Source organism: Clarias gariepinus, chromosome 4 (genome assembly GCF_024256425.1).
Source record: "Clarias gariepinus isolate MV-2021 ecotype Netherlands chromosome 4, CGAR_prim_01v2, whole genome shotgun sequence".
Lineage (NCBI taxonomy): Eukaryota > Metazoa > Chordata > Actinopteri > Siluriformes > Clariidae > Clarias > Clarias gariepinus.
Genome location: NC_071103.1, coordinates 6,905,264 through 6,927,135, shown reverse-complemented (window position 1 = coordinate 6,927,135; position 21,872 = coordinate 6,905,264). Strand labels below are relative to the sequence as shown.

At 37.6% G+C, this 21,872-nt stretch overlaps 1 protein-coding gene across 3 annotated transcripts; it reads left to right on the top strand.

Annotated features, from left to right (window-relative positions):
* Positions 1 to 24: 24 nt before the first annotated feature.
* ciarta (circadian associated repressor of transcription a) lies at positions 25 to 20,841 on the top strand. 3 transcript variants are annotated; one of them, XM_053494843.1, is made up of 8 exons: positions 68 to 162; positions 431 to 556; positions 11,606 to 11,847; positions 14,062 to 14,137; positions 17,096 to 17,174; positions 18,110 to 18,284; positions 18,471 to 18,528; positions 18,613 to 20,841. In XM_053494843.1, exons 2-8 carry the CDS (start codon positions 454 to 456, stop codon positions 18,999 to 19,001), a joined length of 1,122 nt encoding a protein of 373 aa, XP_053350818.1. In that variant the 5' UTR covers positions 68 to 162; positions 431 to 453; the 3' UTR covers positions 19,002 to 20,841. The 3 variants fall into 3 exon arrangements, with proteins under 3 accessions (XP_053350819.1, XP_053350818.1, XP_053350817.1); XM_053494842.1 differs by having other exon boundaries at positions 18,471 to 20,841; XM_053494844.1 differs by lacking the exon at positions 431 to 556 and having other exon boundaries at positions 25 to 162; positions 18,471 to 20,841.
* The last annotated feature ends 1,031 nt before the right edge of the window (positions 20,842 to 21,872 follow it).

Here is a 21,872-nt window from a genome sequence, read left to right as displayed (position 1 = left end):
CTGACGTTGAGAGAGAAGAGGAGAGAGAGAGAGAGAGAGAGAGAGTGAAGAGAGAAAGAAGGAGAGAAAGAGGGAGAAGCGGAGACGAGACACGAGTCAGGACACACTCCCGCCGAGCGACACACGTCTGTCTGAGCCGCAGGACTGCGACCGGTGTGTGAGGTGAGAATACTGCAGTGTGTTTACTCCTGAGAGATAAACAGTCCTGTAGTAACAGATTCCTTCCTGTCTCAGTGATTTCATTTAATTCGCACATCACTGATCTAGAATCAGTGTCAGCATGGACCAGACTGTTTGTTCGCTTGTTTGTTTTGCTGTCTTGTTTGTTTTTCCTGCTCTATTGTATCCGCAGTGCTTTTACTTTTCTTCCTCCTCTCTGGGAATCCTTCTGAGATTTTGTGTTCCTGGATCTGTTGTGTTTGTGTTCCAGTGCAACGTGTCTTTCATTCCTGTATGTCACTCACTTCTTCACCATCATCTCCACCGCTTTATCCTGTATACAGGGTCACGGGGACCCCAGTCCACCCCAACAGCCTCCTGTATGTTACCTTGAAAGGTATTAACGTAATATATTGCTATAGTGATTACAGCATTGTGTTGCGTTATATGAGGAGGATATGGCACATTTACATTTCATGTTACTGTGAGTTGAATTGTGTACCTACTGGACTTATAATTGACACAGAGAGTTGGCATCCTTTAACAGTCTACAAACTTTTGTGTCTGTTGGCATATATTACTATGTCTAAATGTGGTTTAGTGGTTAGCACCGTGGCCCAACTTTTGGGGTTTGATTCCTTCCTCAGGTCTGTTTACATGCAGTTTGCATGTTTGTATTGTTCTATGCTTGGTGGGTTTCCCCAGGTACTTCAGTTTCCTTCCACAGTACAAACGCATACAGGGTAGGCTAACTGGCATTTCCAAATTGTTTGTAGTGCGTGAGCAAATGTGAGACAAATCATTAGCCCAATCAAACTTTGTATCTGTGTAGGTTTTTTCTATTCCCAATTTCCTTGTGGTCAAGTAGTATCAACAGCTAATGAATACTTTACTTCTTAATGGTAATTGGCATGTTTAATGTTGGTCTTCAAATGCCTGCTGCATCACACACCTTGGATGGGGCTGACAGTGTCATGATTGTAAATAAATGCATCTACTCACGTGCATCAATGACGGGTGATCTTCTCAGAAACCGGAACATCTAGACATGTGCAAACATAAATGTAAAAAAACTGCAAACATTTTGTCCAAAAGCTGATAGTTGAAACGTCCTGGTTACCATGCCATTGTGATTTGCTACAACAGACTATTGTACTATTACACAGTAATTCCATCCTCAGGAATTTATATATGCCTTTTTAGTCGTATCTAGTCTGTTTTACTGCACTCAACAACTTAAATAACTCCAAAATATTACAATTGACTGTAAACTGGTAAATAATCTTTATTCAAATTAAATTTATCCTAAAATCAAAACCGATTTAAAGTACTTAAAATCACTTTTGGATGGGAGTGACCTTGGACCCACCACTGGTCTGGATAAGCTTAAAATGGCAACATAGAGCCATATTGGGGACTAACTACATGCACAATGAAGGTAGGGGGGCTGGTAAAATGCCAGTAAGCATATGATTGACAGCTTTAGATGGTCCAGGGCAGGGATGGCGAACCTGTTTGCCATAATGAGCCCCCCAAAATAAAAACAACAGTATCACAACTTATACACTTAATTACATAACAGAATAGTTTTCGTGGATTTTAATTAACCTACCTCCTTTTATTTGACTCAGTGGGACACCTGACAGTCCTTTCACGATCTTTTTTAGGCCTGGCTTGTATTCAGTTGTGGCTACTCGTAGTAACTCTTTCACATGTGTCGAAAAAAGTGATAAACAGATGTAAGTTGACCCAAACATTGGGATATCTCTCAACCGGCACAGTCTTCTAAAACTCCTCGGTTTCTTCCTTCAGAACACTTTTAAGTCTGTCATCCTCAGATAGTTAGATCATTTCAAGCTGAGACGCTGCTTTATCTTCCACTAAAGTTTTTTTTTTTTTTTTTTTACAGTCTGATTCTGCAGTGAATGGGTTGATCAGAAATGTAATCTGCGGTCTTTTTGCCGTAGGTTGGAGAATCTCTCCTCAAAACTTTTCAAGTAGTGTTACATATTGTGCAGTACTCCCTTTAACAACCTCTGCTGCTTGTTCACTTGCCTTCAACAAGGTTGGAAAATGTGTAAAGTCTCCCTTTTGGAGATGTGTCCTGAATAGCTTGGGTTTGTTGACAAATGTGAAAACACTCTGCACCATCTTTAACTTCCCTTGCTGATCCACATTCAGTCCACTTAGATAATGCAGAATGTCGACCAAAAATGGCAATTCTGAAATTCATCGTGTAGCTCGGGATAGTCCTTATGTTTCTCTGCAAGGAACAGTTTCACCGGATTCAAAAGCTCAAAGAAACGAAAAACCACATTACCTCTTGAAAGTCATCTCACACTGCAGTGCAAAAGCAAATCAGATGGAAGGTTCTTCATCAAGTTCATCAATGAGATTTTTGAACTGTCTGTAAATGAGAGCATGTGTGCGTATAAAATTGAAAATTTCCAGCACAGGTTTCATGATGTAGTCTAAGTTCAGCTTTTTAGACACCAAGTGCTCTTGATGAATAATACAGTGAAATGCAGTAAAAAATCTGCTTTACACAGCCCTACAAGACCTTTCTCAGATCCCAACATGGCCGGAGCCATTAGTTATTGCTGTTAGTTTTGATAACTGCAGATTTGCTTTCTCAACAACAGTTATCAGTGTCTCTTTTAGACTGATGCCACGAGTTCTGTCTTTCAGCGGCACAATGTCAAGCAGCTCTTCCTTAATTGCGCTAATTGTGCCTTCTGACACAAACCGTACAAATATTGCCAATTGTGTCTTGTCTTGAACATCGCACGACTCATCCAACGCAATGCTAAAATACTGGCACTTCTGAAAATCAGATAATAAATGTGTTTCTACTAAATTGTTAATGTCCGTTATTCTCTGTTCAACAGTGTGCCATGACAGCTGAAGGTCCTTTACTGTGAACGTTTCAAATTTTTCATTTTTGGGACAAAGTATAGCAACAGCATCACTGAGGCACTTTTTAACAAATTCCCCTTCAAGGTATGGCTTTTTTGCATGAGCAATTTCCCATGCTAGTTGATATGATGCTAATGTGAGCGTCTCTGAATGCTTGGTACATTTTCTGAAAAGCAGAGTTTGCCGGGTATGGCACAGGACCCATCTTTGTGATGGCAGCCCGTGAAAGAAACAGTGGCACGCTCCTTCCCTCCATAGTGCTAGGGTCTACCCCTTGGGCAAGCGAGATTATCCCTTAAGCCCCCCTTACGAGGGTCACATTTAAACTCTTCTACTATTCTATCTTTACATGATTGGTAGAACTTTCATCACTCCGTAGGGATAATAATTGATCCCCACTATCCCAATTAATTTAAAAGGGACAACTTGTTTGCCGTCATTTGTGACTCGTGTCGGTGGAGGAAGAGATCCGGGTTTCTGAAAAATGTGGTTTGCTGCGGCTTCCATTATTTCAACATGACACTTTAGCTCCTACTTCATCTAGACGAGAGGTTGGAATGGCTTGATCTAATCAATCAGCTGGTCAAAGCATACTCCTAGAATGTTCTGAGATAAATGAACATCAGTAACTTTCAGACTCATTGAAGACTTTGGCTAAGGGTCAATCAAGTGATTTGAGCAACTTGTTGCTTACTTTGCTTGAGTATATCATCACTATATCCTTGATGCATAATCTGCAGGAGTTCCGCAGCGCTGTGCAACCCTGGGCTCCAAGGTGGGTGAGGAGTAGAGATGATGAAAAGGAAAACTTAAAATATGGCTACAAAACACAACTCAAAAAAACATTTTTTGGACCTGGATACGAACAACACCTTTGGAAAGACATGTGCTTCTACGACAAGTAATGATGACTGGCCAAAATTTATTATAATTGAAGCTTCTTCTTCTGATCTCCCAATCACCAAACTTTCCCCTTTTGCTATACAACAATGTATTAAAGGAATAGCAGCAACGGTTAAAGAAGTAAAAAAAATTACGAACTGGACAAATTCTTGTGGAATGTAACAAAAAGGCCAATGCTGAAAATTGATTACATGCCAACATGTTAGCTGGTATACATGTTAAGACATCACCACATACAACGCTGAACTACAGTAAAGGGGTAATCTGTACCACAGAACTGGATGATGTCGATGAAGAAATAAAAAACGAACTTAAGACCCAAGGAGTAATAAATGTAAAAAGAATAATAATCAAAAGAGAAGAATGAGTAATTAAAACAAATACATACATTATTACATTCAATAAACTAAAAATCCAAGGATGAATTCTGATTGGGTATCTAAGTGTTCCAGTAGACCTCTTTATACCTAATCCCCTTAGGTGTTTCAACTGCCAAAAATATGGGCATGAATCGAATGGATGCAAAAATAAACACATTTGTTGTAATTGTGGGGAAGGAGGCCATGACAAAGAGAGCTGTGAAAGGCCATCCAAATGTTGTAATTGCTCAGGCAATCACTCAGCTGCATCAAAACAATGTCCCATGTGGATCAAAGACAAAGAAATACAGAAGGACAGATGTTTAAAGAGGATCAGTTACTCTGAAGCAAGGAATATAGTGGCTGCTGCTTCTGTTTTTGCTTTAAACAAAATGTTTGCTTGTGTGGTCAAAAAAACTGTGAAGACAATTGATTGCCAAACAGATATCACCTGGATGCATAAAGATAAACCCCAAACCATTAACCAAGACTGATACTTCAAAAACAAGACAAATTAAAGATGCAGAAATGGAAGATCTGGAACACCCCAGCAGTAGCCCTTCTCCTAGAAACAGAATATAGACAACGGTCCTTGTTTTTCCTAATAGATGATGGAAAATGTTATAATTCAGTGGAACTGTCGTGGTGTTCAATGTCTAACTGCAACCATCAACCTGATTGCTGTATGCCTTCAAGAGACACAGCTATCATCAGATAACGCTTTCACTTTTAAAAATTTTATTGCTTTTAATACTTTTGGTCCCAATAAATAGCCATAAATAGCCATAACTACCATTGGGGTAGTAATCACTGCAATGCAAAAGGAAAGAAGATTGAAGATTTTATTGAAAACCATACCCTATGTATCTTAAATAATGGATTAAATACATATCTTCACCCAGGACATGGAACATACTCCGCAATCGACTTAACAATTTGTCAGCCTGAACTCGTTTAAGATTTATCATGGAAAGTACATCAAGATTTATGTGGAAGTGATCATTTCCCAATTATAGTTACTATCAAAGGAAAAGAAAAAGAAGTAAAAGTACAAAGATGGCAAATAAAAAAGGCAAACTAGTATCATTTTCAATCTCTCTGCTATAAAAGATTTGTTGAACTCTCAGATCATAGCCTAGACCCCATGCAGAAATTTACGCTACAGCTTTGAAACTCTCATAGCTGTAGCGAAAACTACAGTTCCAAGAACATCTCTAAATAAAGCATCTAAACGAATCCCATGGTTTAATGAGAGGTGTAAGGAGGCTATAAAAGAAAGAAAAAAAGCTTTTGTTTCTTCAGATACTCAACAACAACAAATCTTATCAAACTTAAAATGAAGAGAGCACAAGCAAGAAGAACCATAAAAGAAGTAAAAAAGGAAAGCTGGAGAAAATTAGTTTTCAACATGTCAACAAACACTCCATCAAGTAAAATATGGAAACTAATACGAAAAATGAAAGGAGAAAATAATGGTCCACAAATACAACACATCAAACAGAATGATTCAATCTTGACCTCAAAAGAAGAAATTGTGAACATATTAGCAAAAACTTTCGAAAAGAACTTAATTGAAAACTGCATTCCTGCTTTTAGAGCCCTTCATGATAAAAAAATAAAAAATAATAACTTTAACTCCAGTAATATAGAGCCCTACAAACGACCTTTTTAAATGAAAGAACTACAACGAGCCATTAAAAAAAATTCCAAAATACAGCAGTTGAACCAGATAATATCCACTATCAATTTTTAAAGAATTTACCCCACCTCTTTCTTAAAAAAACTTCTCAACAATTTTTAACTCTATCTGGATATCAGGAAATATTCCATCCGCTTGGCGTGAAGCAGAAATAATTCCTATCCCAAAGCCAGGGAAAGACCATAAAGATCCTTCTAACTATTGCTCTAACCAGTTGTTTATGCAAAACAATGGAACGGATGGTGAATGACCGCCTGGTCTGGGTACTGGAATCCGAACATCACATAAATACTGCCCAATGTGGATTCAGGAAAGGACGAATCGCTATAGACCACCTGGTGTGTCTTGAAAGCTATATTCGTGATGGCTTTCTTAGAAAAGAACATGCTGTGGCAGTATTTTTTTATTTAGAGAAGGCCTACGACACAACATGGAAACAAGGAATTTTAAACGATTTGTATCAAATGAATTTTGGGGGACATTTACCTATTTTTATTCAAAGTTTCTTATTTGATAGAGTTTTTAGAGTAAAAGTAGCAAACATTATCAAAACTGCACAAACAAGAACTTGGAGTACCTCAAGGAAGCATTTTATCTGAAGATTAATAGTATTGTTAAAAACATTGGCTTTGTAGTCTATATGTAGATGATATCTTCATTTGCTACAGAAGTAAGAACATGATAACTATTGAGCGGAAAATCCAAAAGAAAATAAATAAAATACAATCCTGGTCAATACAGAATGGCTTCAAGTTCTCACATACAAAAACTGTCTGCATGCATTGTTGCCAGCTTCAATCACTACATAACGAACCAGAGTTGGTTATGGATGGAACCCCCATTAAAGTCGTTCAAGAGACTAAATTTCTTGGCGTTACCCTTGACAGCAAATTATCTTTTATTCCACACAATAAACTTCTTAAAAAGAAATGTTTCAAAGCCATGAATATTTTAAAGATTTTATCCAAAACCAAATAGGGAGCAGACAGTTCATCTTTAATAAATATATATAAAACTTTACTTCGATCAAAACTGGCTTATGGAAGTATAATTTATGGTTCAGCCAGGAAATCATATATACGCCTTCTGGACACTGTACATCACCAAGGCATACGACTGGCATTAGGAGCCTACAGAACATCACCAATCCAAAGTCAGAGGTCGAAGCAAATGAACCCTCCTTGGAAAACAGACGATTAAAATTGGCACTACAATATACAATTAAGCTGAGAACAAATAAGGAAAATCAAAAGAAACCAAACTATATCCGCCCACTTGGTTTACGTATTAAAACACATTTAGAGAACCTAAAAGTTGACTTGACCAACTTTTTGCTCATGGAGTTACCCCATGGAACCTCAAAAAGCCTAACATCTACCTGGATCTAAGAAAAAAACAGAAGTCTAAGACCCATCCGAACGAATATCACCAACAGTTTCTGGACATAAGAGGAAAATTACCACAGCATACCCCAGTATACATGGATGGGTAGAAATCGGGTAATAAAGTGGCAGCAGCCTTTGCAACAAACCTACTACAGCAAGGTGTACAGTACGCATCTCCGGTCAAAGTAAAATTTTTACTGCAGAAGCAAATGCTCTGCTCATGGCTTTAAAATTCATTGAAACCACATCATGAAAGGTTTACGGAATAATATCGGACTCAAAATCATGTCTCCAAGCATTAGAAAATACAAAAACAGATCATCCAACAATAGTGGAAATACTAACAAAGGTATCATTCTTAGAAGCCAATAATTTTAACATAGTTTTCTTTTGGATACCCGGACACTCAGGAATCCCTGGTAATGAGAAGGCGAATAGAGCTGCCAAGGAAGCATTGTCTAAAAGACCAGTCAAATGTTTTATTTCCTCCTCAGATTTAAAGCCAGTTTTAAATTAATTCATCAAAAATAAATGGCAATCAAAATGGGACCGATGCTCAAATAATAAACTATATCAAATAAACTCTGATGTTGGATCTAGACATACTTTTCCTTTTAGAAATCGCTGGGACCAAGTGACCTATACAAGATGCAGGATAGGACACACAAAAGCAACACATTTTTACTGTCAGGAAAAAAACCCACCACAATGTTTAACATGCAGACCCAGTTGTCCATTAAACATATTTTATTTGACTGTACTTTCTTACATGTTTTCAATAAGGCTCATGCTCACACTCTCATTATAACAAGATGAACATTTATTAGTCTTCCCCTTTTTGACCAATGCCGATCACTGAACACAGTAAAAAAAACTGTTCGCCTCCTTAATCATCACACCTACAAGGGCAGTGTGGCCAACAGAGGTTTTTAATATAACTGGAGTGCAGATAATTTTTGACTCACCCACATTGTTTCACATGTTTATTTATTTACATCTGAGCAGTTTTAGGTTAAGTGTTTTGCTGGGCCTCAGGGGCCCAACAATGGCCCAACAGTGGCAGCTTGGTCATGCTGGGATTTGAACCCATAATCTTTTGTCTTAGGGTGGAAAAGATGTTTAAAAGAGTGCCTGCTCCTTAATGCTTCTTATGGATGGATCTCTGTTCTTATGTTGGGATTGAAAACAAATCATCCAAATCATGTCCAATCAACTGAATTTACCACAGGTGGACTCCAATAAGCTGCAGAAACATCTCAAGGATGATCAGGGACAACAGGATGCACCTGAGCTCAATTTTGCAAAGGCTGTAAATACTTGTCTACTTCGGATGCTGTGTATCAGTCACACTCATCAGTCACAACACAAAACACTAATTTACCAATCAGGAGTCATGTGAATCACTTTCACTTTCCTCTTGCTTCCTCGTTTACTTTTGATGTAACTCGTGTGACTTATTACATTGAAGCAGCTTTTAGGAAGCAGTTTACAGGAGTAGTATGCCATTATTTTTATAAGCCCACAAATTTTGGCAATTAATGCAGGTCGTACAGGTGGAGGGACTGGCTCATGAAGGGACCCAATGGCTAATAAAACCTCCCCACAGTAACAGCTTGTTTTTATTTTTCTAAGGGACCCGATCAATGATCTTGCCTAAAATCCAGTTTTCTGATTTGGGACTAGGTGGTCGGATCACCCTAAATTTTGCACCCATTCCCACAAAACTTACATAAACATGTCCGTCTGGGTCTCCAAACGAGCTCCACTTTGGCACAAAACTGTTTTCATTATGGTTACTAGATTGATACCAATGCCGAACCATCCTGACTCTTAGCTCACTTGTTTTTGGCCCAATCAGAAAACGTGACATATCAAAGGGCTCAAAAACTCTACTACTTTGGTAAAAATCATCCCGATCACACATAATCAATGGGCCAGAATTCACTGCAAATATTTCTCCATAGACTGTAATAATGGGGTTTCTACAGTGGTCACACACTTATTTAGCAAAAATCAAGTCCATTTCTGTATGGACAATGTGCATACAGTTAAAGTTCTCTTACTGGTATAATCAACATCCGTGCACGCGTGTACTGTTTACTATAACACTGTGACCACGTGTGTGCGCGTAAAACATTTTATTTTGTGTCTGTTTGCGTGGGTGTACAGCGCACGTGTACAGGAAAAGCAAGTCTCATTAGAGAGGTTAAAGATCCATTTTCTCTTTCTGTATCAGCCTGCTCTTTGTGTCTGTGTGCGCGTGCATCATTGGACACCATGCCCCACACACACACAGACCCCTACCTTCGCTTTCACAGAAACACACACTCTTTCTCTCTGCTCTTCACAGAAACACTGCTCTGTCGCGATTTTTTTTCCGCACAGTAAAGTGCAGGTTAATTAGTTTTATTTTTACTTTACAGCAGTCATTCCGTTAGTGTGTCACTCAATCGAGTGTCATTAGAGACATTTCTTGTTTATTTTTACGATAAAAGTGTTTCCGTTGTGTGTGTGTGAAAAGAGTGGAGGAAGGGTAACTGTGTAAGATGAGAAGGGGGAGGGACTCCTTACTTTAGCTTCACACACAGCGCCTGTGCGCACAAATGGAAACACTTATCTGTCTGCATTTATTTTTACTTTTTTTTTTACAAACTAAAAAAAAAAGTACTTAATTAGATTGTTGTTGTTGTTGTTGGTCTTTTGACTGTTCCCATCAAGCGATCTGCATAAAACTTGGCAGAGGGTTAGAATTATATTTTGATAGTTTAAATTTTCATGTATAAGGTTTCATAATTAACCTGTCCTGTAAACATATCCTGTTTCATTATATAAATGTTAAGTATTATAGCATCTTCCGTTCACATGAGCTTACATAGCCAACATACAGTAGCTGTAATTGACAGGAAAGGATGAGAGGGTCATACACATCCAAAAAGCATGGCCACTTTTGCTCTCTTTTTTTTTTTTTTTTGCTTCAGTCTGTGGCATCATCTGGATTTGAATTTACGATCCCTGGATGGAGTGCACTCTATTTTTTTTGTGTGTAAAGAGCATTATTGTTGTTATTATTAACCAGTAGTGGACAAGCCAGTTTATTGTAGCGCTCATTCCACTTCTTGTTGCAGTTAACCGGTGTGAATACTCTGTGGTGACTGTATATCATGGGCTCATACCTAAGACTTCTTTCACATATGGACTTGAAAACACAGATAGCAGTTTGGCGTGAATGTTAGAATGACATCCTGAGAAGATCGACCGAGATTCCTTCAACCTGTAGACAGGTTCTTGCATGAGTGATGGACAAGAGTTCATTGGGAATACCTTAAATGACATGTTTGAATGTTTGATTATACATATAATTATTTATCTAATAAGTCTATACGAGACAGAAAGTCTAACACATTAGCACAAGGGAAATTTCTGAACTGAGAGAACTAGGATATAGGATATACTGGGATATAAAAGGAATCAGAAATGATGTTTTAATGTTAGAATTTACATGATGACTGGATGAATTGATCTTTGCGGATGAGCTTGAATTTATGAACATGCCACCCTATACCTATTTCTTTATGTGCTGGTGGTGGGTCGCAAGGGGTAGAGGGGGTCACTTATCTGTTCGACATCATGTGTGCTCTTTCATGTTGGTGGAAGCTAGAAACAGGCATTCCACTGGCACTGCTCGAGCTGGGTCTTGTTTTGGAGTCACATGTGCTTGCAGATTCACAGATACAGAAGTGTGGTTTAGGTGTATGAGGAAACTGGGTGGTGGGGGATGGGGCAGACAGTTAGCCAGTTTGTGTGTGAATGTGTGCGTGTACACATGTGCGCACATGAACTGGAAGGGTTTGAAGAGTATTTTACACGTGCACACACACACACACACACACACACACACAGTTCAATTTCCCTTTCATTGCCCAGGAAGGTTCAGCCAGGATGGTGTATCCCATTTGAACTGATGCTGAATGCAGTTTCCAGCTGACAATTATACTTGCCCAGTATTTTATTTATTTATTTTTTTGTTTATTTAGTCGTATAAGTATTTTTTTAATTGTTTTTTTATATCTACTTAATGACCTGAAGTTTTAAAATGATTATTGTTATAATAATATTTTTTCTCACCCCTTCTCTGTTTCTTCTTTTCATCTTTCTTTCCACCTGCCTGTCTGTCTGACCCTTAGACATGCAGTCAGTAGAAAGCACATCCACTCAGACGTCACCCTATTGTCCCAACTTTGGTGCCAAAGACTCTGAAGTCTTCCTGTCAGGGGATGAGAGGTCAGAAGTCACTGGAGATCACGGTCGATCAGGCTTGTCTTCATCCTCCTCTTCAGGACAGGAATGGAGCAGCACAGAGAGCGAGCGAGAGAAGAAGAAAGAGACAGCCGGAGGCACGCAGGGAGACCAGCTGTTCGCTCAAAAAGTGAGGATGTCTAATGTTATTTACATAATGTATTCACATTCATATCGATTTAAGTATTTTTTTTATTATTATTACAAGACATCTGCACAGAATTCTCCATATACATTTAGATCCTTAATAAAAACACCAGAGGTGAATCAAACTAAACTCAAAAGGGAGCCCATGGCAGGAGAAAGTATAACACACATGATACTAGTCTTTCACACATGATACTAGTCTTTCATATAAGCATAAGCATAAGCATGAGCATAAGACAATACTAGTCTTTCATATGAGCATAAGCATTTGCATATGAGGTCTTGTTGTTGTTTTTGTTTTCTTCATATTGTTACTGCATAGCTATAAATTAATAATATAGTTTCTATAGTGTATAGTTTCCTGTGTAAAGTGCAATCTTTAGGCTATCCATTTAAAACTGTCCACTGGAGTCTTCATAATTTTTGTGCAGTGTGATCCATGTCAGTCCCGAAACAATTCTTCATACAAACATCGAAGCAAAAGTGAGTGATTTTCGTATGTAGCAGAAGTGAGTGATTTTCATCAATCACTAAACAATTCTCCAGGCAGGAGCACAGCTGAGTTATTTATGTGCCAAAATTTAACAAACAAACACAATCTGCTTTGCAAAGAAAAAAAAAAATCGACTTTCTCACAAATGCACCCTCCGTATTTTCTCACAAATGCAATGGAGCAACTTCCTCTTCCAAAACAGCAGATGGCGCTATCGGTCAATTTACTCTATTCTCCCGAGACCTCAAACAAAGTGTTTATATGGTTTACCCTTATCCCTTATATAACTGTGTTCCCCTACAGGGCTCTATCCTAAAGATAGTGGATTGTTAATATCTCTGGCTGTCTGAATATATAATGGACACCTCAAAACTGTTCCCCACTCATATTCCTCTGGGACATAAGGGTAAACCATATAAACACATTGTTTGGGGTCTCGAGAGAATAGAGTAAATTGACCGATAGCGCCATCTGCTGTTTTGGAAGAGGAAGTTGCTCCATTGCATTTGTGAGAAAATACGACGTATGCATTTGTGAGAAAATACGGAGGGTGCATTTGTGAGAAAGTCGATTTTTTTTCTTTGCAAAGCAGATTGTGTTTGTTTGTTAAATTTTGGCACATAATTAACTCCATACTACACAGCATCAGTTTTATCAGGTACATCTAGAGACTGAAGGAGTCAGGGTCACCATCAGAATGGACATTATGTTCAAAGTACAAGCAGGAACTCTGGCAAGACAAGCTACGACAGTGAAGCAAAAAGGGAGAGCCAGAAGGTAACACAGGCAGGAGGGCAACCTCTGATTAAAGCATGCATGGTGGATTATAACTGATTAAGTACTGTGGTGCAAGGCATTCAGTGCCTTATAAAGCAATAGTAAGGAGTCTTGCTGCCGCAGTCTTGACTAACTGCAGCTAGTTTATATGATACTGTAGGTTAGAGGTGTATTGACAAACTAGACTTCAGCAAGTTTTTATTTTTTGCAATTCTGCTACTAGAATGAAAGTCCTATACACATGAAACGTTACAAAAAACTAAAATGTATATACAGTACCAGTCAAAGGTTTGGACACACCTGCTACTGACTTAGTGTTTTTTGTTTTTTGCTTCATTTTCGAAATTCTACAACAATACTTCAAAAACTATGAAATAAAAAGCAAGAGCAAGGTAATTAGAAGAACAGTACTGTGTCAAGTGCTTTGCAAATTCCATCAAGCTCCATGATGAAACTGTCTGTCATGAAGACCTCCCCAGGAAAGCAAGACCAAAACTGACCTCTGCCGCAATCAGAACCTCAGATTAGAGCCGTTATGAAGCTTTATAAAACATGAGTAGCAGATACAGTGCATTTCGTTACCACCTGTTTAAAGGAGATTATTGCATATTTTGTACGCCTTCAGCATTGTTTTACAGTGCAGAAAGAAATAAAAACCAGGAAAGACCATAAAATTAGAAGGGGTGTCCAAACTTTTGACTGGTAGTGTGTATGTGTAATTTATAAAAGGCTGGTAATGAGTTGAGTAGTTAAATCAGATGTGCAGGAGAAAATACTCAAATGTGCAGGGTAAAGTGCTTTTCAAGACCAGGGTTTAGAACCATGTTTACACCTCACATGATTTTTTTTATGTCTGCACTTTATGCCTGTAATTTATTCTGTCTCTCTGTCTCTCACTTACTTGATTTGTCCCTTTCTCTCTATTAGTGTTTGGAGCTTCATGGTTTCATCCGACCCCTTCTTGAACTTTTGAATGGCCTAAAGAAAGGACGATTTGACAAAGGTGATTTGTAAGCATGTGTAAAATTTTTAGCACATTCCTGATGGAAAATTACAGCAAATGTAATGAGAGCTGTTTGTATGCAGATTAATAGTTGCTAACTCTTTTCCAACCAAGAATGTACAAAATAATGAACAGATACTTTTACAGAAACCAATAGCTAATCAATTGACTAATTTTTTTGACGTGCATCAGTAACGGAAAGAGTGCTTCTAGCTTTTTTTAGACACTTGACTACAACAAACCAAATATAAGATTATTATATCAATATTTTAAAGGTAAATTTCTTATTCTCTTGTAAAATAACTTTGCTTGTCTTAAACATTTATTTCTTGAAAAAAAGACCTAAAAATGTTTATTTAACAAACTTAAGTAAAATGTGCCTGCAAAAAGGATTAAATTATTTTTTTTTATTTGCTTAGTTTTAATATAAAATTTAAAAAATGTCAATAGATTATATACGTTTTTTCACTAGCTTCCTTTCTGCAGTAGATATAAAAGTCTGTCACTCCTGGTAAAAACATATTTTAAAAAAATACAATTTAAAGACAAATCATGGATCTTCGTCCTACCCCTAGTTATTTATTCATTTTGTGTGAATGCAGAAATTCCTGACTGCACATTTATATCACATCCCTCACTATTCTCCTTAAACCTGCACTAGTGGAAATGCTCATTTTTAATTTTTTCTTTTGGCTGGCGGTTCTCTGCGATTACTTTGTTTAGTGTGATATATATATAAATATCAAAAATTCAATCAGGTAAATTTCAGCCTTTACAGACATTATATGCCACAGTATCTCCAGAGACATCATCAGGATTAAAAATGTCTGAAGTCCCCCCTCCTGAGGATTCAAGTACTAGCTTATTTTCTAAAGTCCATATTTATGCACTTAATTGGATCGTCCCACTTTTGAGTTGAAACATGTTAGTAGCCTAGTTAATTGAACTTCTGGGACAAGCATCATACAGTAAATACTTATGGCCAGTTAATGAATTTTTGATTTACCCAGCTTTAACCCATACATATGGCTGCTATGAGTGTTCCACCTTCAACAAATCCTCTGTAATCATCAGTCGCCTGTAAGCAAATTCTGCTTTGTTTAGACCACAACATCAATGCATTGAAAACAGGAGATGAGCCACATGTATTCAAAAACTCTATTTAATACTTTACTTAATTAATAGTCTGTTGATGAATATGTTTGTCATTCACATGTTGACCAGCACAGCCTCGGGTTATGCTTGAGGTCTGTAATAACCACTGTGTGTGATTGAGTGTAAGTGTGTAGCCAGGATTTCCAATGCTTACATCTTTCTGGACCCAGTCCCAGGTTAATGTACAAGAAAATAAATATTAATTAGAATATTAATTAGAATTAGAAAGCTTGTGTATAATAATTCTACATATAGTAAAATTCTACTATAGTCATAATTATATACCAGTATAATAAGAATCAGTATTCCGAATATATATTTGAAAATTTAATAAATGGAAAATAAAAAATAATTTATTTATAAATGTATCACTTGATTAGTTTGACCTTAATGAGCAATGATTGCAAGGAAAAACTCCCTGAGATGACAGAAGGAAGAAAGTTCCTTGATCAGAGCCATTCTTTTTTGGGTCATACCGGACAGCCCGACCATAAATAAACCCATTCTTTTACTGGGAGCTATATGGTTTAAAGTGCCATATATACAGTATAGCAGGAAATCATATCAGTTGCAGTTCAAACCATCTTCATGTTTTCTCAGTGGAACTGTCCTAAGCAGTCCTACTGCATGTATCTACTGTAAGCAGACCATTTGGGGCTGTTCTCAACAACAGTGAGGGTCTCCATGTTTGAAGAACTCCAACCAGAAGTAGGGCATTAGAATGGATCAGGCTGATGCAGAGAGCATATGGGGTGAGAATCACTGGTAACTCAGGGGTGTTGTGTGTGTAGCTCAACAGAGGGAGAGCGAGAGGAATGAGGGAGCAGGGGAAAGAGGAAACCTCACTGTTAGCAAACCTAAGTGGGGAAGACTATATCCAAACATAGCAGTTTACCATAAAACATTATCTCCCCGAGATTCGCCCCCTTAACCTAGGCCAGTGGTTGGCAACCTTAAACACTCAAAGAGCCATTTGGACCCGTTTCCCACAGAAAAGAGAACCCCGGGACCCACAAAACCCTTTTGACATTTAAAATGAAGATAACACTGCATATACATATACTGTGTTTTTTTACACACTGTGTACGTACACTGTGTACATGTGACGTCATTCTTTTATCACGTGTACTGGAGCGGGCAGTATCAATTAAAGTAAAGATATCATATTAATATGACACAATAATTTAAACTTTGATTAAATCATGAAATATTAAATGTTCTATAGGCTAGTAATCTGTAATAAATAAATGTTGGTACATTCTTAATCAATTATACATTCTTAATCAGTGCTGGTGACTTTGCAGAGTGTTTTGAATGGTGGAGTTTTGTTCCCTTCACCGACATTCACTGCAAACTTGACAGAATACAGTACACCCAAAATCATCACAGACTATAAAAACCTTACCCTGGACTTCAAGCAACTTGGATTCTGTGCCTCTCCACTCAGTTAAATTCTTTTCTTTCTCTGGAAGTAGTTGTATGGCCAGTTCCAGTTAATCATACGACTAGTTCCAGTTGGCCATATCTAATGTACTAAATAACCTGTAACTTGGGTTAGCTCAGTGGGACTGCAGAAGCTTCATATGAGTCTTAGCTGAACTTTGGAATGCATTTTTTGCACAGAACATGGAAAGCCCTTTTAAAAGATTTGAGGTAAGGCCAAGTGCAACAGGGGAATATGGAATGGGATGTTAATCACATGTTTAAAATCACTTGAAGAGATGTACTACAGCAGACATGTATGAATCATTGACTACTATTATTTGTGGTTGACATCCTATCACCTGTGTGTTTATTTGACAGGCCTAAACAGTTTCCAGCAGAGTGTAGCCATGGACCGAATCCAGAGGATCATTGGAGTGCTTCAGAAGCCACACATCGGGTAAATTAACAGCATAAGCTGTACATATGCCAAAAGGGCCAGCAGAGCCCTGGACATATACATTAGCAGTAGCATAACAGAAAGAGATATAGCCAATAAGGACTGAAAACAGCTTGAAAGCAGCATGGAAGCAGTAGAAGAAGAACAAAGCTCATTTAAGAGCAAGAATTATGAAAAATAGTATTTAATAGGGGTTAAATACTGTCAGTATGTTAAACAAAGGGTACCATGTATTGTACATTGGACAATTAGGCAGAAATAGATTTTTGTATCTCTATAAGCTGGTTTCCACCAACATGAAAACTTAACTTTTACCTGTGTAAAGCATACATCCAAAGCCATTTTATGGTCAGAATTCTTGTAAAACTTTACCAAAATTCAGCTTAACATTACTTCTTGCATGCAGACAATCGATACAGAACTGCAAAAAATGAAGAGCATTTTACATGCAAACATTTGGTGTGTACTTTTATAAAGAGAAAATTACTGAAGTTATCAAATTATCAGTTTAGACAGGTCAGGATTTGCCCATATCTAATCTTAATTATGTAATGGTAAACAGATGGTGTAGATTAAAAAAATGGGGGACAAAATTGCCCAGGATCATTTGAAAAATATTCCCTAAAGTACAGCTTTTGTGCTTAATGATCCTAGTAATAGCCTGGAGCATTCGCAAAACAATATGACAGTGAAATGTCATGGGAGGTGATGGAGGAATTAAGCATTGACAAAACTTCACTGTAATGGAAAAACTGTTTTCTCTAGGATTTAAACAATGTAAATTTTCCCTTTCACGTATACTGGTGGCATTTGGACGAAATAGCCCATTAACAAGGTGTTATACAGTATCAGAAAAATTATTGTGAGGGGAAAATTTTTTTAAATGCTGCCCATGTTGTTGAACTCTCTGGAGTCACTGTTTCCTTTCTTTAAAGGGAGAAGTATTTGCCGACTCTGCTGCAGGTGGAGATGATGCTAAAGCTTTGGTTCCCTCAAGTAAGCCCTCAGGCTACAGGCACAAGTGTGTCTCAACACCTATCAGGACAGGGTCCGTCCAGCAGCAGCACACCTCCGCACAAGCAGAAAGACCAACTGCACATTCCGGTTAAGGTCAGTGTGGCCAAAATCTGCCGTCCTCTAATGTCTAACTAAACCAAAGCTGTGATGTACCTTTAGTAAGTTACTGAAGATGTTTTTGATTAACAAGGAAAAGACAAACAGCAATTTAAAGAATGCTGATGATGACTTGAATGATATTGTTTACTAATTTTTGTTAACCTCTCTGTCTCTCATTAGAAGCGAAGACTGAGCTGGTCAGACACAGACGCTTCTCCTACTTCTACTCCTGTTGCATGTAAGTGCTTCCACATAAAAGGTCAGCAGAAAGAAGAACAAAGACAAGGTTTGTCTGATAGCTCTGTGCCCGCATCCCATGTAGACCAATCCGACTGGAGCAGTGAGCAAAAGTCAGCTCCCAGAGGCCTTTGTGGTGCTGAGTCTGGCCTGACATGGGTCCATGTCACCCCAATCCTTTCTCCACCCAAGTCTCATCCCCTTCTCAGTGAGAGAGAAGGTGGAACCAAAGACATCAGAAATGACCACTTTTTAGTTACACCTCCTTCACCGGCCAGCAGGGGCAGTCCAGCAACGCAGGACAACTCCATATCCTCGACTACGCCCTGCTCTGACCCAGTGACTTACCAAATCCAGCCAGTGACTCTGGTGACTCCGACAGAGAGGCAGAGTCAGTGTTCTCTGGTCACAGAGCAACTTTCAAGCGTATTACAAAGTCAGAAACAAACACAGACTTGTTTGGAAAACTTTTGAGAGATTTCTTTTTTTAATGGTGATTCTTTATCTTAATTTATATTTTATTTAGGCAGCTTAGCCTTTGCAATTTTGTTCTTTAAGAAATATAATCAAAAACCATTGGAAGCCCATGAACATTAGCAGCAGTGGGACTGGCTGATCCAGCAGGTGTGTGCATGCTTTTTAGGAACTTGACTCTAGATGTTTGTCTAAGTTACCTTAAAAAAATATGGTGAATGAAATTCACCCAATATTTGATGATCTTTAAAAAAAAAAATTCAGTAGCCGCGTTTATTAGGACATGAGGAAGACATTACACAGAACCTAGCTACAAATACACAGGACATACATACATGCATCCGGTTTTCCTGTGTGCGGAATTTAGGTTTCCGTTTTTCAGAAGGGAAATCATTGGAGGATATAACTACAAAGCCACAATGTTTCCAAGAAATGTAATGTTGAATTTAAAAGCAGAAGATGTATGCAGGATAAGCAGGATATGAAAAAAATATTTGTAAATTATTCTATTGAAATCCCCAAAAGAAATTCACAAATTAAGACAAATATGGTTAGCCATTTAATCAGGACAAAAGGAATGGCATCATAAAAAGGGAGGAAGCACATGGTAGGATACACAAAAAAATGTATTTAGACTGTTATTGAATATTAACACTAACACTGTTAGTGTTTTTTAGTTTTAAAAACCTCTTACATCGCCTTCAAATCCACCGGTTTGCCTACTGTATTTTCTGACAGCAGCAGAAGGTTTTAAACACACTGATAAGCTCGATATATGTTTAACATCACTGTGCATAAAACGTTTTAATGTAATGTCTCACTCAGATTTAATTATCAAAGATTGTTTTAAGCATCTTGCCTTGCTCCTGCTTCTGCAAAAACACAGAATCATGCAATCACAACTCAGCACTTCCACTCAACTGGCAAATACGTTTAAGCGTAGAGTATTGTTCTATATAGGTTGATAAAGTCTTGGGGTCGTAGGTGCTGTAATGTCCATTTTGGATAATTTTTCCTTTGGTTTGGTTTGCCATTTTCTTTTCAGATCTTGCTGGCTTTTGCCTTTTGTGGTGTTTTGTTGTCTCTGAAATGTAAATGAAAATTTAATGAAATGTAAATTCTAGATAGATGAAATAAGGTTCCCTTCATGGTCTTTCATGAAGCTTGTTAAGACATGAATCTGAAGTGACTCCCCAATATATTCTGATACTCGCCGGCTTGTCCAACACTAGGAATAGGTTAAACCTAGATTCTATTCTTAGTGCTAACCTTGCGATTTAAGTATGACAGCACAATCTGGAGTGTGTTATTCTGTTTATACCACAGTGAAATTCCACATTAGCGTTTACTTTATTAATTAATGACACATAACACATTTTACCAGTCTAGATTTATTGGGAAATGTCTCCAGCGTCTTTCTCTATCTCTGAATGAGCCGTTACTGTTAGTGTAGAAACTATATAGTCACCAACATGATGTGAAAGTAGTTCTGTATGGTCTGCAGTACTGGAAAGAGAAGAGACCAGATGCCTGCCAAAAATGTGCTACCATTCACAGAAGCACTTTTAACAAGATAACACATCTGATAACTTTGTCTCATTAGTAAGTACCTCTTTTCAGATGGCCTCAGGACCGTCTGTGTTGTTTTGTTCATGACTAAGATGTGCTACAAAGCTAACTCGCTTCTACCACATGACTGAATCTCTTTTTAACCATTACTTGGTGTGTGGAACAAGGGATTGTACACCCTATATTCAACCCTGAAACTGGGAAGTTTATATAATAAACTATAATTGAAAATATATAATAAATCTTGTATGCTTCTCGGGACTGACCAGCACATTCATAGTTTATTCTCCACACCTTTTGGCTACATAGTACCGGTGAAAATTTAAGGCTACTTTCACCACTGTTAATTACACTAATTGTCAGTCGCCAGCTCCGTCAGTCGGGGTCAGTCTATTTCGCCAGTCATAGAGGGCTATGTGTTGGTGGAGCAAAATAACAAAACAAATCTGTTGATGATAAACTGTATTTGTGGAACTGTTGTATAAAAGTAATATCACACTTAAGGTTCTGTGTTTTTTAATGAATATTAGAATATGCCTTTGACAAGGCCAGTTATTATAGAATCTTAGTTAACATGTAATACCTGTTAAGTGAGAAGTATAAAGTTTTTTTATGTAAAATACAAATTATTTAATGCAATTATATAGTTTTCTATCTATATACTGAGACTAAAGAATAACAGTGAAAAAAAAGTTAAACCTTTCCTTACTAGCCCTATTCAAAATGAATAAGAATGGTACTGAGGATTTCTTTCATATATTTATTTCAGAAGAAAACCCACTTAATTTTCACAATTTAGTGATATTAAATTGTCAGTAGTGATAATGTAGTTCAAAAGACATCAGCTAAACTGGATACAGGAGGCAGTGTTGGAGATAAAGGTGGTTACTCCTACTGTAGATACAGGAGGTTTTGGGAAACAAAAAAAATACAAACCATAAAAGTAGTGTTAAGAATGTTTTTCATTGGGTTAAAAAAAAGAAGTAAAGGGAATGGCAGGCCATGAGACTAAGAAGATTTTGCTTAAGACATAAAAAAATATTGACAAAAATGGTGAAATCTAAGGACATTAAGAGGACAGGGGTTTCATAATGGAATAAGAAGATGTAGTGGTACGGAACAGCTTGGGCATATGTTATTTTATACTTTGTTATTTTATATTATAGTTATATTTTGCTTTCAAGTCATAATTCTTTCAAAAACAATGAAAGTGCTTTAAGTCATAATTCTTAACCTTCAACCAAGAAAAAAAAACAATAATTAAAAAAGGCTCTTCATCTCAAACACAAGTTCAGCACGTGA